Below are 18491 nucleotides of genomic sequence, written 5' to 3'. Positions count from 1 at the left end.
TGCTTCACTGGCAAGTCATGTGGCTTCTTCCTCTCTCTCACTCCCTTTAGAAACAAAGTCTATTTTGGTATTTGCTGTCATTCTTTTTCCTCAAAGAAGCACCCAACACCTGAGCTTTCTGCTTGATCCTAGAGACTGCTATTGGGAACTTGGGTAGAGACTGGCATCCTCCTCCTTGCTGGCTTCTCTTGTCCATGGCCACGACTGTCTGCGGGTGCTTACCTGCTGCTGCCATCATCGTGGGTCACCATGAAGAGCAGGGATTTCTGTGGTGCACTCTGAATGAACTTTACCATGGGTCCAGAGTTATCTGTGGATCAATGGAAATCAATCTTAGGATCTTCTCCATGAACGGAGGAGAATCGTGGTCTAGAAGATGCTGCACCCCCTTGGGGAAACATTGGTCTAGATGCTGGGCTTCCTTCTGCAGTTGGGTTCCATGTCAACTCTTCATTGTCCTAACCCCAAGAGCGCTGCTAATTAACCAGTGCAGCCATGTTTCAACACCCAGTGTAGCAAGACTGAGGGAGGAGAAGGAGCACCTAGCAGTTCCAGAAAGTCAGCGCACAGCCCAGCAGGACCCTGGAAGCACAGCAGTAACTACAATGGCTCCTTCAAGGCTGTGATATTCCAGCTGGATGCTGATGACATGATTTTACATACTTTGGCTAAAAAACAAAGGAAGAGGGCTTCTTCCCTGTTAGCAGATGATGGCGCTGAAGGACAGACCCTTGAAAAGTGATCAGAGAAGAGATGCCTTCATACTTTATGGAATGAGCTCATTGATAACCTCGAACAGTGGTTCTCAACCTTCCGAATGCTGCGACCCTTTAATATAGTTCCTCATGTTGTGGTGACCCCCAACCACAACATTATTTTCATTGCTACTTCATAACTGTAATTTTGCTACTGTTATGAATTGGGAGATCCTTGTGAAAGGATTGTTTGACCCCCAAGGGGGTTGCCACCCACAGGTTGAAAACCGCTGACCTAGACGGATTTCTATAAGACTATGCTGAAAAATCACGTATGTGCTAACCACCTTTTCTTCCATTGAAAAGATAAGAACGTTTGACATTTATGTTCAAGTGTTTTAAGTCATAGTTTTGTGTTTGAATGCATTTTACTTTGAATAGGAAAGTCATCTTCTTACCACCTTCAAACATATCAAAAGATCCTGTTTCTGTCACCTTCCCAGTTACATCTGAAAAATAAAGAGATCATTTTCAAGAGGGAAGTTCATCAGAACCCAGGGGGGCATTGGTGGCACCCTAGCCACCAGCATAGTGCCTTTCTTCCTCACCTCTCTCCAGGAAACGTGGCATAGATGAGGGGACCACCCTAGAGAAGGATCTTGCCTAGAAGTGTTGTAAAGTGAGGTAAGAAAATAACAGGGTGCCTGCCAACTGTTCTAGAACTTTCTTCCAGCTGGTCTTAAAATCTGTGCTTTTCATTCTGCTCTCATGCACCACCCTCGTCCTCCAGAAACCCCATAGAGCCCATCCCCTTGGCCAGCCTGTCCATGCTGTTGGCTGCTCGTTGTCAGAGTGGGATGACCTACGAAGCAAGTAAGCATGGGCTTATTTGTCTTTACTTACTAATCTGTAGTGAACGATTTTACATATTTCACCACAATAGAGATTCTGCTTCTACATATGTCTGGCATCTGACTCTCTCCCAACCCTACAGCAATGTCCTGTATCATCAAAGCCTCTTTTCAAATATGTAAGCCTTGACAGGGGCAGAGTTCCTGGTAAACAAGGTAAGAACAAGCTTAACTTGTTACTTACTGGTACTTACTAAGCTGTCGTGAATACTTTCACGGGTTTTTCCACCATCTTTTAGTAGGCTCACTACAGATTTCTAAGCAAGCACAAGTAAGCCCATGTTCCTCTTGCTGACTGAGTAACCCGCTCTTCGCTCTGATGGAGGCTTCTATGGTTTGTTCCAGCAGGAAGCCAGCTGGGGCAGACAGGAAGAGGACTGTCAGTCAGCCCTGCCCCACCCAGAGGAAGTGAAAGAAGCCTGGGGCGATTTTCGGGAAATGAGCATCCTCGGGTGGGGGACCCTTCACAGCCTTGCCATGAAGCATGACCTGACTGGCAGGCACATGTGCCTGTGAAGGAGAAGTGGCACTCCAACTCAGAAACAGGGGCTCCGAGTTGAGCTGCAGAGGACTGGAGAACCTTCCCCAGGAAGCAGCCTTGCCCTATCCGGTATGGCTTTCCCTAGAGAGCTGCAATTCCTGGGCAGATGTCACTATGTTCTTCTGTCCTGGTTCACTAACAACCGTGAGAGCATCTGTGTTTCAGTGACAGAATCCTCGTCTTCCATGCAGAAGACCCACGGTGTCCCAGCCAATGCACGGTAGGCACAGTCACCACCTGTCTGTCAGTGGAGGCTTGTGCTTCACTGGAGCGTCCAGGCTAATATATAGACAAGAAAGAAAGGCCAGGCCATCTACTTATGAAAATCAGCCAGTAAAAACCTTAAGGGTCACAATGGTCTGGTCCATAACCTACCATGAGTCGGAGGCCAACACAACAGCCAGCAACTAAAAACACCACTAAGGACCTTCCTGTGCAGCCCATTCTGAGGCTGGGACTGTGATGAGCTGCTTAGAGGGACTAAGGAGATAAATAAAGCCCACAGGTAGGTGCTTTGAGAGAACAAAGTCTAATTAAGAGTGTTTCCCATGTAGCAAGACAACCAGCCTGAAAATTTCTTAATCCTAATTATGAAAGCTGATTCTCTACCCTCCAGGTTCTTGTTGAAAAATCTGCTTATAGTGCTTCTAAAGAAGTTTAAAGAAAATGCTTCATGACTCACAGTTGACAATGGCAATATTTATTCCTCTTGCAACATTTCCCGTCTCTCCCCCGATGACCCTGAAATTTAAACAGGTCTGAGTAATGGCACCTTTCTCACTGGACAATGAATCACCCTCCCTTGCTGCCCAAGTCTTCTCCTGGCAGAATCTCGTTGTCGACAATCCACTGTCACTTACCATTCCCCTGCAGAGATGCACACATCTTGATTCAGCTCCTTAGAAAGGTACCTGCCCCTTGCAACTTAATCTCCACACGTCTCTCTCCAAGATTCTATAGCCTCAGCCTCCCTGGCACTTAGAAATGGGTAATTTAGACCAGGGACAAGGGAGAGGAGAAACTAATACTGGTTCAGCACATGCTCTTTACAATGTTCTCTCAGTGAATCCTCAACCTCTAATATGAAGTACAATGCCTGGGAAGTTTTCAAATGTGATGGAGACTTTAATCCATTCATATTCAGAAACCCTAAGAAACTTTAAGTAAGATTAAACAATAAAAAAGTGACACATTCCAAATACAAAAAAATAAATGTTACAGGTAATGGGGAAAGGGGAGTTAATTTTCATAGTAGCAACAAATAAACTCTCAGAAGATAGTGCATAACAACAAAACATCAAAGAACACAAAGAATGAACGTTATATGACCATCCCGATGGAGTCAGAAGAAAAGATCTTCCATTAGTCTTTGTGAAAAAGTCCCTGAAAACTGAGCTACCTGGCATGATTAAGTGATAAACATATGTCTTAATCAATGGTGGGGACCATCTGGCCCATGGGCCATATAAGACCCATGAAATCAATACCAGCTAATATCACACACCTCACCAAAGAGAAGCAGTTCCAACCATCATACTAGGGGTGAGCTAATTAAGTATTACCAGTATGGCCTGAGAATGATGCTATAAATATTCAAAAGTCCCTTGACAGAATAAAGGCTTTCCACCCCTGGTCTAAATAAAGCTTCCCTCTCCCCTATATCCCTCCTTCTGCTTTTAGATATGCACATCTCAAAGCCTTGGGCGAACCATACTTACTTAATACTATGATAAAAAATGTTTTGTCCTCAGAAAGTAGTCTTGTAGATAAAGTTATAGCTTATCATTAAATAAGTGATAAGAATGTTCCTGTAGTGACAAGAATGTTCCTTCAAAACTGTTTGTGTAAGACTGTAACTCAGCAAAACTGCTATGTTGTTTGCTCCCAGGAGGTACTGGTGACTTGTGTGTAAACTCCAACCCTGCTGTATTAGCATCCTCCTCCTCCTCTTGGATTTTGGAACACCTAGTGCTTAACGAAAGGTACTCCAGCTTTGGCTGTCACAGAACCAGGCAGTAAGAACTGTATCAAGGCTCTCATAACAGAGTGCTAGCATTTTTTTTTAACTTTTTGATAATAGCTATTCATGATTGGGAAAAATATGATGCACACATAACTCTAAACAAAGAAAAGAATAAAAGAAAATGTATTTTACCTTTTATTATCATTTCAAAAAACACAGCCAACATCATACTTGGCAGGAAAAGGTTGGCAGTGTTCCCAACGGTATCAGGAGGAAGACAAAGGAGCCTGGTATGGAATGATTGTGTGTCCCCAAAATAGGTGTCAACTGAATTAGGTCATGGGTTTTGGTATTCTGTCATTATCCTCCTGACTTGGTTATCCTGTATGTTGTAAACGCGCACTGTAGGACGTGATAGAGCTGAAACACTCTTATTTGCTAAAAGTGAGGAAGACTTGAGACACTTCATGATAAAAGTCAAAGACTACAGGTTTCAGTATAGATTGCAACTCAATGTAAATAAAACAAAAATTGTCAAAACAGGGCCAAGAGACAACATCATAATGAAGAGAATGAGTGAACTTGCTAGGGATTTCATTTTATTTGGATTCACAATCAACAATCATAGAAGCAGGAGTCTTCATGACTGCCTATTTTAAGAAATCAGCGATGTATTGCATTGGAAAAATCTGCTGCACAAGACCTCTTCATAGAGGAAACAAGCGGCCATCGAGCTCAGAAGCACCAAAGCCACATGGAAGAAGCACACCAGCCTGTGTGATCACGAGGTGTTGATGGGATCAGGTATCAGGCATCAAACAACAACAAAAATCATATCATTGTGAATGAGGGGGAGTGCGGAGTGGGGACCCAAAGATCATCTGTAGGCAACTGAACATCTCCTTACAGAAGGGTCACAGGGAGGAGGAGAGCCAGTCAGGGTGCAGGATAGCAACGATAAAACATATAACTTTCCTCTAGTTCTTTAATGCTTCTCCCCACCCCCACCCCCATCATGATTCCAATTCTACCTTGCAAATATGGCTAGACCAGAGGGTGTACAGTGGTACAGATAGCAACTGGAAACACAGGGAATCCAGGACAGATGAATCCCTTGGGACCAGTGGTGAGAGTGGCAATACCAGGAAGGTGGAGGGAAAGTGGGGTAAGGGGTAACTGATCACAAGGATCTACATATATCCTCCTCCCTGGGGGATGGACAACAGAAAAGTGGATGAAGGGAGACGTCGGATTGTGTAAGACTGCCTATTTTAAGACAAGCTTTTAGACACCCTCCTCAAACACTATTCTTTTTGATAGCTGGATACTATCTGATTGATTTACCACACTTTTCTATAGCACTCACCTCTTCAGTGATCTCTTCTTGAGGGTAGGCATCGAATAGGGACTTGTCATAAAAACAGATTTTTCTTAGATTAGGGCTATGATTAAGTGTGGACCCCAATCCATTCATACTTTATATATGTCCCCACTTCATTTTAGAGATATCATTAGCATTTTATTAGAGAACATTATAAACCATCCCATGGGGTATAAGGTAACTCTATTAATGCTCTTGTTAGATGCCATAAAGTTTGGTTTGACCCATAGCTACCTTATGCACAACACAAAGAAACATTGCACAGTCTGGTACCATCCTCAAAACTGTTTCTAGACTAGAGCCTAGAAATTGAAGCTACAATCCATCTAGTGTTAATTCATCTAGTTCAGGGCCATTCTCACTTATGCTGCCCCTCCCCTCTACCAAGCACGATGTCTGTGGTCATTACATAATTTCATGTCAACTTGAAGACATATAAAAGTGTTGGGGAGGTATTCAACTTGTCAATCAGGTCACAGCCTGATGGGGCCTCCTTGTGGGTGTGGCCTTCTCATAAGGAGGGCCCTGGGAACCTCCTCATCTCTCGGCCTTCACCTTCCTGTTAGCTGACTCTGGTTGCTGCCAGAGCCCTGGAGATGGGTCCACTGCCATTGGATCCCCAAGCCTCTGCACCCAACGACCTGTGATATTCCTGCATTCCACCTCATAGCATGTGGCTCTGTGAGTCTTAAGAGGGACTTATGGGCTAGTATCAGACTTATGGATGTGAGTTGGACTGGGCTGGGATGTTTTTGCAATATATATTTACTTCTTGTTATAAAGCTCTTCCTTACACATATATGAGGGTCTCTGGGTGTTTCTCTAGTCAACCCAGCCTAAAACAATATCCTTCCCTAGGGACTGGTCTCTCCTGACACTATGTCCAAAGTATGTAAGAAAAAGTCTTGCCATCCTTGCCTAAGGAGCACTTTGGCCATACTTCTTCCAAAACAGATCAGTTTGTCCTTTCAGCTGCCCGTGGTACGTTCAGTATTAGTCTCCAGCACCATAATTTAAATGCATTGATTCTTCTTCGGTCTTTTTTATTCAGTGTCCAACTTTCCCATGCATATGAGGTGATTGAAAATACCATGGCTTGGGTCTGGAGCACCTTAGTCCTCAAAGTTCCATCTTTGTTTTCCAGTACTCGAAAGAGGTCTTGTGTAGTATATTTAACTAATGCAGCTCATTTTTTTAATCTCAACTCTTTTGATCACTACTCTTTTGATCAGTGCTTCTATTAGCATTGATTGTGGACCCAAGCAAGAAGTCTTTTTTCCATTTATAATGATTACCAGTTGTGAGGATTTTCGTTTTCTTTATATTGAGTTGTGATTCATACTGAAGGCTGAAACCTTGGTTTTCATAAGCAAGTGCCTCAAGTGCTTCCTCACTTCCAGCAAGTCAGGTTGTGTCGTCTGTATATCACACGTTGTTAATAAGCCTTCTTCCAACACTTATGCCACATTTTTCTTCATATTATCCAGCTTCTCGGGTGATTTGTTCCATATAGAGACTGAATGAATATCGTGAGAGGACACAACCCTGATGCACACCTTTCCTGATTTTAAACCATGCAGTATTCCCCTGTTCTGTTTGCACACTTGCCTCTTGATCGCTGTACAAGTTCCACATAACATAATGACGTTTTCTGGAATTCCCATTCCTCTCAAAGTCATCCATGGTTTATTATGACCCACGTAGTCCTTGGCATAGTCAATAAAACACAAGTAAACATCTTTCTGGTATTCTCTGCTTTGAGCCAAGATCCATCTGACATCAGCAAGGATATCCCTTGTTTCATGTCCTCTTCTGAATCTGGCCTGAACTTCTGGTAGCTCCCTGTCAATGTAATGCTGCAACTGTTATTGGGTGATCTTCAGCAAAATTTTACTTGCATGTAACAGAAATTATATTGTTCTGTAATTTGGGCCTTCTGTTGGGTCACCTTTCTTTGGAATGGGCATAAATATGGATCTCGTCCAGTCAGTTGGTCAGGGAGTAGTCTTCTAAATTTCCTCGCATAGAGGAATAAATACTTCCATTGCTTCATCTGCTTGTCAGAACATATCAATTAGTATCCCATCATTTCCTGGAATCTTGTTTTGGGCTAATGCTTTCAGTACAGTTTGAATGTCTTCTTTCAGCACCATCGGTTCTTGCTCTTATGCGACTTCCTGAAATAGTGGAATGGTGACTAGTTCTCTTTTGGTACAATTTCTCTAAGTATTTCTCTATCTTCTTTTGATGCTTCTTGCACTGTTCAATATTTTACCCAGAGAGACTTCCAATATTCCAAATTGAAGCTTGACTATTTTATTGAGGTCTTTAAGTTTCACATATGATGAGTGTAAGTCTTTTTACATTTCATTATCATATTTGACTTTGTCTTCTCAAGTTACCCTTTGAAAATTCCTGTTCATCTCTTTCATGTCTTCCATTTGCATTAGCTACTAAATGATTAAGAACAAGTTTCAGAGTCTCTTCTGATACCCACTTTGATATTTTCTTTCGTATCTCTGTAATGACCTTATCCTTCTTCATGAAAGATGTTAATTTTTAGAATTTATTTTTGAAATAGTCTTATTGACATGTAGTTCCCATATCACACAACCTAATCATTCAGTCACTTAAGAAGAGTGATTCAATTATCATCAAAATAAATTTCAAAACACTTATTCTCATACTGGTTGTAGCTCCCCATTTCCCCTTAAACCTTGTCTGCTTTTCCCTAGGTAATTATTAATCCAGTTACTATTTCTATAGTTTTACTTATCCTGGATTACATATACATACAAACCAAACTAAATCATACAGACCAAACAAAAATCCCCATTGATGATGACTAGACAAAACACAGAAAAACATCAAAAAGAAAGCAGAAAAATTTGAGAACTGAAAATTCAAAATGGGTCAAAAAGGAGATCAGATGATAAGGTATTATATTTTACCTTAACTATATCTGCCACAATTGACTTTACAATGCTCTCTGCCTGATAGCAAGTCGGTTCACATCCTTCCACCATGGTCAGAGGGGAGTCACTGGGGGCTTAATCCATGTGGGGACCCTGCAAATGGATTTTGTGCTTCTACTGTTATCCATAGTCTTCTGCAAACCAGATGTTCAGAATTTAAACTCTGATACCATTCCCCCCTTTGGATTTGAATTTGATTATTTATAATCCTTGGGTCACACAGTTAATGTGCTTCCTCCAGGTGTATTTAGTTGACACCTCACTTTGTTTGTTTTAAGAAAAGTGTTTAAGGCCCCAGATGCTACTCTGACAGCCAGGCACCATGGGGTTTCTTCACCCATGTTTTCAGTGATCTCTTCATGAGGATGGGAATTGAGTTGGGTTATGTCATTGTTAAGAACGGATTGCTTTTTGATTGGGGCTAGAATTAATGTGAGGCCCAAATCTAATGAATGCTGTTTTTGAAGTCCTCCCACAGCTCATAGGTCTTCTGTCATTAGTGTTCAATGCAGCAAATCTGTTCTTGAGATGTTCTCGAAATGCAGGTGGGATAGACTCAAGGTCATATTTTGGTTCGCAAGGACTTGTGATTTTCTTTAGCTTAAACCTGAACTTACTAATAAGCAATTGGTGGTGTGTTCTATAGTTTCCCCTGGCCTGGTTTTAGCTTGGGATATTTAGCTTCTCTCTTATCTCTCCTCACACATGTAGTAAATTTGATTTCTGTATATCCCATCTGGAGAAGTCCATGTATATAGTTGCCTATTGAGTTGTTGAAAAACTGGTATTTGCTATGAATAAGTCGTTGGTTTTGTAAAATTCTTTCATGTGATCTCCAGTTTCTTTAATATCACCAAGACTATATTTTCCTACTACTGTTCCTTCTTTTTTCCAACTTTTACATTCCAATTGACAGTAATTATCAATGCATCTTGATTGCATGTTTGGTCAATTCCTGACTAAAGATGTTCATAGAATTCTTCAATTTCTACATCACCAGATATGGTGCTGGTACGGAAATTTGAAGAACAGGTATATTGATTGGTGTGTTAGCTGGGTCATCTAGAGAGATAAACTAGTGACATTCATCTATGTAAAAGAAAGAATTCTAGGAATGGTAGATTGTTTTGGTATTAAAAAACAACAATGTAACATCATATAAGCAGACTGCAACAAACAAACTATAATCATCTCAAGAGAAAAAAACAAAAAAGAATTTGACAAAAGTCAACACACAATGCTGACAAAATCATTGAACCAACTTGGATTTGAAGGGCATTCGCACATCTTGATAAACGGCATCTATTTAAAACTTGTTGACTTACATTTAATGGTGAAAGATTGAATGCTTGCCTTCTAAGGCTAGGAAAATGGCAAAAGTGTTTGCTTTTTCCACTTCTGTTAAATATTGTATGGGAGATTCAAGCTAGTAAACTGAGGCAAACAATAGAAATCAAATTCACGCAGATAAGAAAGGAATTGGTCACCTGTCTCTTTTTCACAGACAACATGATTACCTACGTAGAAATTCCAGCCCCTGAGGGTAAGAACTATATGTTTACTGCCATTGTTCTCCTCCACCCCCCAAGTGAGCATCTTAAAAATGTTAATTCATCAGTCAATAAATGCTTATTGATCAACATCCTGATTGATTTAAGCATGTTTTAAATAAGTGATCTACCTCCAAAGGGGGAAGTACTATTTCTACTCAATCCAAAAAAAGATTGGAAGAGGGCTACTAAGAATAAAGGAGTCCCTGGGCGCTGCAAATAGTTCACACTTAGCTGCCAACTTAAGTTAACCCTTGGAGTTGGAGTTCACTCAGAGGTGCCTTAGCAAAAAAAAGTGATCTATTCCCCAAACACCAGCCATTGAAAGCCCTATGGGGAGCACAGTTCTTACTCTCACACATATGGGGTCACAGTGGACTGTAGTCAACTCCATGGCAAAGGGTGAAACTGGCTATTATGAGTCAGGGTGATCCTCAGATCGTTCCAAGGGCAAACAGTTGAAAAGAGACAGTTCCTGCCCTGAGAATTCTACCAACCTCCTTCGGAGGACAAACACAGAGACGAACTAAATACAACACAGAGGGTGGGAACTGCCTAAGAGAAACACCATGTGTTGTGGGCAGTTAAACACTGTACTACCCCTTCTGTCTGAGACCAAGGATATGCATTACTCTCCTGTTGGCAGACCAAGTGCTTCACAAGCCTCAAATAATGGAAAAGAATCAAACACAACATTTACTTATTTTCTTTTTCTTTCAGACGGATACTTACAGCTCATCCTCAAAGCAGATTTGGGCATACTTATCCTGTCCACCTCCACTGAGTAACCGGTAGGCATAGGTGTTCGGGGGACATGAAGTCCAGTGGTCACATTTCTGTCTTTTAGGGGCTGGAGCTGTAATGCACAGAAGTGTCACAGTCAGTGTCAGACCACTCGTGATCAAAGGAACCCAATGCTTGGCCATGAACAGCAGCCCTCCCTTCCAGCACTCCACAGAAGCAACTCCCAAGGGTGGTGGGGACACGTTGGAGGAGGGGTTCCTGATTTTCACTGTGTTGTTATCTGCCGTCCAGTAAGCCCTCTGCTCCTGGTGACCTGGTGCACAACAGAAGCAAACACCATCCACCCTGTACCTTCCCTATGACTGGGGCAGATTAGACTGTTGTGATCCATAGGGTTTGATAGGTCCATTTTCAGAGATAGTTCACCAGGTCTTTTTTCCTAGCCTGGAAGTTCTGCTAAAACTTGCTTAGCATCATAGTGACACTCAGCCTTCCCTGACAGATGGGTAGTGGCCATGTATGGTAGTTACATCATTTTATGTCAACTCAATAAATAAGTGTAGGGGTGGAGCCTGGCATGTCAATCAGGTCACAGCCTGATGATGCCTCCTTGTGGGCGTGACCTTCGCATGAGGGGTCTGGGAACTTCCTCTCTTCCTTCTTGGAGGTGGGCCACACTCTTTCTGTGGTTCACCTTCCTGTTGAGGAGCCACACTCAGAGAGCTGGAGGAGCCACTTGGAGACCTGCACCAGTGTTGACATGCTTCTACTGCCATTGGATTCACAAGACTTTGCACGCCCCAGCCTGTGATCTACCTGCATTCGGCAGCATTGCATGTGACTGTGCAAGTCTAAAGAGGAATTTATGGACTAGTATCAGACTTATGGGCTAATATTGGACTTATGGATTTGATCTGGACTGGGCTGGGACATTTTCTTAATATACAATTACTCTTTCATAAAGCTCTTTCCTATACATATATGCATGTCCCTGGATTTGTTTCTCTAGTCAACCTGGTCTAGCACAATGCATGAGAGTGTTGGGTTGGGATGATTTTACTAATGAGCTACTCATACACAGGGCATTACTTTCTAAATAGATGGAGGCTGGAAGATGCAGATGAGTGACTGTAATGCCCGGCATGCTGCTCAGGCTGGGCTGACCACCTTGCTCAGTGACCACAAGAGGTGACTCACATGTAATCTGAGTTAGCCAGGCTGAGACAACAGAGTTCTCCATGCGGTCTCAGTACTATGTCTCATCCTTTAGCTCCTCCCTCCACTGACACAGAGTGCCAACCTGGCCGATAAACACATGTGGGATTAATTGAAGGGCGGAGAGATAAATGGCTCGGCAAGTCTCGCCTTTCTTGTCTCCTGCTCTTTAATCATTGTACCAGTGTGCGGCTGCCTTGCTTGTTCTTTGCCTCAATTTACAAGCTACACTACCTGTGGGACACCTAACTTGTGGACTGTGTCACTGTAATTTGAGGTTTCTTCAAGACCTGCTTCGCCACACCATTGGAATTTATATCTCCTGAGCTGGAGACTGTCAGACCCTGTCATCTGGCTGACTGTTGGTGACCTGCCTTGCTGTTTGCTGCCTGTGCCTGGATAGCCTGAGTTGCTCTACTGAGGACTACCTGGAGGCCCTCAAGACTTGAAGGACTGCCAGTGTCTCACAACTGTCTCACGGGAGTGAGTTGCACTGAGCCATTTGTACTGCTTTATAATTTAATTAACTGTTTATTTCTTATATTATATATCTATCTGTATAAATATATAGAAAATTATTAGCATTCTGGATTTGTTTCTCTAGAGAACCCTGTCTAACACAGATACCATCTCTCAACCCAACTCTCCAGTCGCTCAACACGGCCCAGCCTTGCCTGGTCTATTCTATTTTACTTCATGAGCATCACTCTCCAATATTATACTGTTCTGTTTCCTTATTTTGGAAAAAAAGAGGAAAGCTTCATGAGGCATTTCCAGCATTGTGCAGCATACAACCTGCGTGTTTGCTGCATGAATATGTCAGAAATTGAATGAGTGAGCATGAAGCCCCTCGGTGGTGAGGATACGTGAGTGGATGGCAGGCAACAGGCAAGGGGATGCAGGTCCTTCCTTCTCTGCAGGAGCAAGCCCACCCTGTGGTCATTGCCTTTGAGACACTTCATGGCAACTCTGCCCAACACTGCCGTTTTCATTTCTACAGGCTCTGCTGCTGTTCTTAGCCAGCCATCCCACTGGCCGCCAGCTCCCAGTGATCTCGAGTACCGCTGAAGGAAAGGCTGCCTGTCCCGCACCGTCTTCATGACTACTGGTGGCATGTCTGAGACCATGTGCCAACACATCTCCTGGACGGTTCCCCACCTTTCTTGGATACTCTACTTTACAGGACACAAGGTCTTTGTTCTAGATAAGAGTCTTTCTGGATGGTGTGTTCAAAGTAAGTGAGCCATCATCTCACCATCCTTGCTTCTAATGAGCATTCTACTGATTCGATCTTTTTAAAATAAGGAAAGCTCATTATCTTTCCTTATTTAATTTCTGCAGAAAAATGGGAATAAATAAGTCAAAAAAAGGGGGAAAGAGCCCACATACTTGTACTGTCAGGAATGATCACTGTTTTGCCATTTGCTCCAGGTCCTTGGCAGTGTTTGCCATGCGTGCACAGGGTGTCTGCAAGGTTTGAGTGATAGGTTGCTTCTAGGCATGGAACTGTGCCCCCCACGATAGCTGAATAGAGAAGCCCCTGAAGAAATGGACTCAACCAAGAGCCCTATTTGGGCTTTTTGCCTCTAGAAATGTGAGCTGGAGTTCCGCTTGCAGAGGGGTTTCGGGGAGGAGACGAGCCAGACAGGGTGCGATGTAGCAACGAAGAAAAATACAACTTTCCTCTAGTTCCTAAATGTTTCCTCCCCACCCCCACTATCATGATATGAATTCTACCTTGCAAGTCTGGCTAGACCAGAGGACGTACACTGGTGCAGATAGGAACTGGAAATACAGGGAATCCAGGGCGGATGATCCCTTCAGGACCAGTGGTGTCAGTGGCGATACTGGGAGGGTAGAGGGAGAGTGGGTTGGAAAGAGGGAACCGATTACAAGGATCTATATGTGACCTCCTCTCTGGGGGACGGACAACAGAAAAGTGGGTGAAGGGAGACGTCAGACAGGGCAAGATATGACAAAATAATAATGTATAAATTATCAAAGGCTCATGAGGGAGTGGGAAGCGGGGAGGGAGGGGCAAAATGAGGACCTGATGCCAGGGGCTTAAGTGGAGAGGAAATGTTTTGAGAATGATGAGGGTAATGAATGTACAAATGTGCTTTACACAATGGATGTGTGTATGGATTGTGATAAGAGTTGTATGAGCCCCTAATGAAACGATTAAAAAAAAAAAGAAATGTGAGTAAATAAATTTCTGTTCTTGTGGCAGTTCTGCTATAATTGAGAAAGTTATGTTACCTAATTTTTTTAAAAAACCCAATATTTTAAATATGCCCTTTTCCCACTCCAGACGATCTACTTCTAAATTTCTGAAAAGTTTTGAAAAACAGAGTATGTTCTCACTGTGTCTAGTTTTTTTGTTGTAGTTGAGACTTTCCAGTTTCCCACAGTATGTTATAGCGCCCCCTGGGGGTGCTGGATGATCCAGAGAAGCTGCAAAAGCAAACAACTATACTTTCTCCTGGATTGTGGGTTATATAATACAATTGTTTTTAATGGCCAGTGGGGTGCTGAGTAATTTTGTTTCCTAAAAAGGGAGAGATGTAGGTTAGCAATTTATGGCCTACAATGTGTTTACTTTCATTTTCTTTTCTTCTTCAATTTGATGGACCCTTTGCTTTAAATTGAAGCAATACTTCACCTGAAAGCATGTTGAACACATCGTTTGAACGTGTAATAAAAGGCTGCCTGGAACTATGTAATCCTCACTATCATGTGGGCCCTGGGTAGCAAAAGCAGCTGTTTGATAATGGTTAGGTTGCCAACCAAAAGGTTGGAGGCTCAAGTCTTGTCAGAGGCACCTCGGAAGAAAGGCTTCTTGATCTACTTGTGATAAATCAGCCATAGAAAACCCAATGTCCTTAATTTGTAAGCATACTGTGAGAATTGGATTAGGCATCCACCCTACCTTAATGCATGTAAGTGTCTTAGTTATTTATTTTTTCACAGTTTAGGAGGCTAGAAGTCCAAATTCAGCACATGGCTCAACAGGGAGGGCCTTTCTTGTTTCCTTTGGCTTCTAGTAATGGCAATCCTAAAAGTTCCTGGGCTTCCAGATGTATCTGCCTCAGTTGCCTTGGATATCATCTTTCTTTCCCCTTATGTACTTACGTCTCTGTCACTCTGTTCTTTTCATCGCTCAGAATGACTAAGTTTAATAATCAAATACGTGGAATGAGTCACTGGGTGTGTAGGGTGGGGACTTTAGTTACAGGGGACATGAAAGGCAGTTGGCATAACATAGATCACAAAGACAGTGCTCTACATTCTACTATTGTGAGTAGCGTCTGAAATCGTCAAAGCTTGAGGTGGTCACGTGAGGTACTACTATTGGTTTCTATCAAGAACAGAAAAATGAAGAAACTGAAAGACACAAGGAAACAATTAGTTCAAAGGACAAATGGATCATGTGAACACCCGTCGTCACCACCCTGAGACCATACTAACGACCAGCTGCTACTGCTGATCATTCCCCTCTGTCAGTTTGTCATGCTGTGGTGGCTTCTGTGTTGCTGTGATGCTGGAAGCTGTGTCACTGGTTTTTCAAATACCAGCGGGGTCACCCAAAGTAAACAGGTTTCAGGGGATCTTCCAGACCTAAACTGGACTACGCAGAAGGAACAGACTGTCCGTTTACAAGGAATTAGCCACTGAAGCTAGCAGAACACTGTCAGAGACAGTGCTGGAGTATGAGCCTCTCAGGTCGGAAGACACTCAAAACACAACTAAGGAAGAGCTGCCTCCTCCACGTAGCGTTGATCTTAATGATATGCACGGAGTAAAGCTTTAGGGATTTGCTGAAGGGATACAACTCAAAATAAGAAGAAACAGTTGAGATGGTATTTTTGATTTCTCCTCATCCATGGTCAGTCAGAATGTGGAAAGTATGAAGAATGAATCTATGAAAATGAGAAGTCATCCAAAATTAAATGGAATGCATAAAGGTCCATATCTCAGCATTAGTGAGGTGGAATCAACTGGTATTGGACATTTTGAGTTAGATAACTTTTGGTTTACTTGGCAGGGATGACACGCTTAAGAAGAATGGTGTCACATTCATCGTCAAAAAGAACTTTTCAAGATTTGTTTGGTAGTACAATACTATCAGTGCTAAGATAATGTCTATAAGCTGAGAAGGAAGAATAGTGAATACAACCACTGTAATGAAATTGAACTGGGTAGTGTGCCATTTTGTTGTACATGGATTGCTAGGGGTTGGAGCCAACGTGGCGCCACTTAAGAAGAAGAACAACAACATTACCAATCACTCAGCATGGGATCACAATAGCAAAGCCTCGGTATTGTTGGGGGAAAACATGAAACAAAACTCCAAACAACAACAAAGACCAGGCTTGCTAGATGATAGAGATTGGGGAATCCCCTGAGACCACGGTCCTTGGTCATCCTTCAGGTCTGGAAATGAACGCAACCCCATGGCTCAGCTTTCAACCAAACAATAGAGAGTGAATAGCAACAATACTGAGAAACCCACACAGAATAATCAATTCTTTGCCATCAAAGGGCCAGCATTTGCCCAAGGACAAAGTTCAGTGGGCAGGAAGTTGGTAGAAGAGGAGGAATGGAAATAAGCAACACAGGGAAGATGTGGGATAAGTGATGGGTACATTGTAGGATTGCAATCAATGCCAGGAAACAAAGTGTGTGTGAAGCGTTGAATGGAAAGTTTATCTGCTCTGTAGACCTTTACCTAATACACAGGAAAAGTTTTAACTAAGACAGTAAGTTTAGAGCACACCCTACTTCATTAAGATAACAAAGAAAACCCGATTCCCAAATGCAATCAGATCCACTGCTTTAGGGGTTAGGATTCTAACACATTTTAGGGGCCGAGTTTAATCCATAACAGGTGAGCCTTTCCCCTCAGCAAGCACATGAACACCTGCTCACTTAGTGGCCCACAGCACTGCTCTTGGCACGACTGTGCTGTGATGACGTAACGAGCCTCCACTCAGAGAGTGCACTTGTTCTAGCGTCTTTTGCCACCACTCTCGGGTGCATCATAAGCCTCCAATTAGACCATGCTGAGACCTCTGCCCAAAGGTGAACATGCTGTGTGTGCCCAGAGATGTGCTGCTTGGCTCACAGAAGTGGGCCATGAGAGACATCCAAGGCTTAACATAGCTTGAGAAATAAGGTCACAAGGAGAGGAGGCATGGCCGTGATCCTACATGCCACAATAGTTAGGTCAGGATGAGAGCAGCTTAGAACAGAAGGTAGCAAGGAAAGTGAGAGAAGGTGCTTTAGTTTGGTTTGAAAGTAGACAGCCTATATTGGATGACCCTGGGAAAGTTCTGAGAAGGAAGATTCCGACAAGGAGCAAGAAGCAGTGCTTCCTCTGAAAACCTGGACAACTAGACAACAATCCAGTTGCTGTCAGGTTGACTCCATTCCTGTCAATCCCCTGTGCTTCAAAGTAGAATTGTCTTCCCCATAGGATCTTCAATGGCTGACTTCATAACATAGATCGCCGAGCCTTTCTTCCAATGGACTTGTGGTAGGCCAGGTTGTCTAGTGAAAAAAAACCCAGCGACACTCATATGTACAAAGAAGAGCTTTATACCAACACGTAATCTTATATAAAAAGTAGGTATCCAAGCCCCATCCAACTTAAGTCCACAAGTCTGGGTCTTCTTGAGACTCACATAGCTGTAGGCTGGTGATACAGAAAATTGAAGCAGGAAGATCAGAGGTCAGGGGGTGCAGAGTCAAGGGGATCCAAAGTTGGTGGAAATATGGCAGGGCATCAACAGCTGTCAGTCGGGTGGCCCACCTGGAGCTACCCCTGAGGGGCTGGCAAAGTTACAGTAGGCAAGAAGGCTGCTGGGCAAAAAGAGAGGCAGTTCCCAGATTCACTCATTCTCATATAAAAGGCCATACCCCAAAGAGGTATTCCCAAACCACCACTGATTGATAGGTTTGACTTCATGTCTAGCCAGAGTTGACACTAAGTCATCCAACTACCACAGTACTTCTGGGTGGGCTCAAACAGCCAACCTTTCAGTTATCAGCCAACCACATTGACCATTTTTTCCCACCTGAGAACAGCAAGACAGTGAGGATGACGCAGGACCAGGCAGTGTTTTGTTCTGTTGTACAAAAGGTCACTGTGATCCAGAGCTAACTCAAAATCAACTAGCAACAACTTCTAGTTCAAACACAAAGGGCCACCACACTGGAAGACAATCAAATGCTCATCATAGTCTCTGATTGTAAACCTTGGTATTAGTTTACCTCCAGTGCAAATCACCTGCTCAAATCAATAAGACAGGAAAAGCTATACAGAAAGGAGAAGCTAAGCTTAAATTAGAAATTGAACCACTAAGTAAAGGGGGAAAATGGAAATTAAGGCAAAAGAGAGCTTCTTAAAAAAATTCCATTAACATTCTATGATGCTCACCTTCCCGACACAACCACTGAAGACAAAGCGGGTGAATAAGCAAATGTGGTGAAGAAAGCTGATGGTGCCCGGCTATC

The 18491-nt window shown here is 42.9% G+C and overlaps 1 protein-coding gene across 5 annotated transcripts in view; it reads right to left on the bottom strand.

Annotated features, from left to right (window-relative positions):
- Window positions 1–18491, bottom strand: part of FAM3B (FAM3 metabolism regulating signaling molecule B) — a 96115-nt gene that overhangs the window by 16336 nt on the left and 61288 nt on the right. For 3 of the 5 annotated variants that reach the window (XM_045284762.1, XM_045284760.1, XM_045284763.1), the window contains 4 exons: window positions 10749–10872; window positions 2830–2888; window positions 1154–1204; window positions 223–310 (listed from right to left, as the gene is read on the bottom strand). In XM_045284762.1, coding sequence (XP_045140697.1) covers window positions 223–310; window positions 1154–1204; window positions 2830–2888; window positions 10749–10872 — 322 coding nt within the window. The remainder of the gene's footprint in view (window positions 1–222; window positions 311–1153; window positions 1205–2829; window positions 2889–10748; window positions 10873–18491) is intronic. The other 2 variants (XM_045284761.1, XM_045284764.1) reach the window with 2 other exon arrangements.

Source organism: Echinops telfairi, unplaced genomic scaffold, assembly GCF_000313985.2.
Source record: "Echinops telfairi isolate 266 unplaced genomic scaffold, ASM31398v2 ScPeMD7_7469;HRSCAF=8507_0, whole genome shotgun sequence".
In the NCBI taxonomy this organism is placed as follows: Eukaryota; Metazoa; Chordata; class Mammalia; order Afrosoricida; family Tenrecidae; genus Echinops; species Echinops telfairi.
The sequence above is the reverse complement of the archived record's forward strand: the minus strand, read 5'-3'. Positions and strand labels throughout refer to the sequence as shown.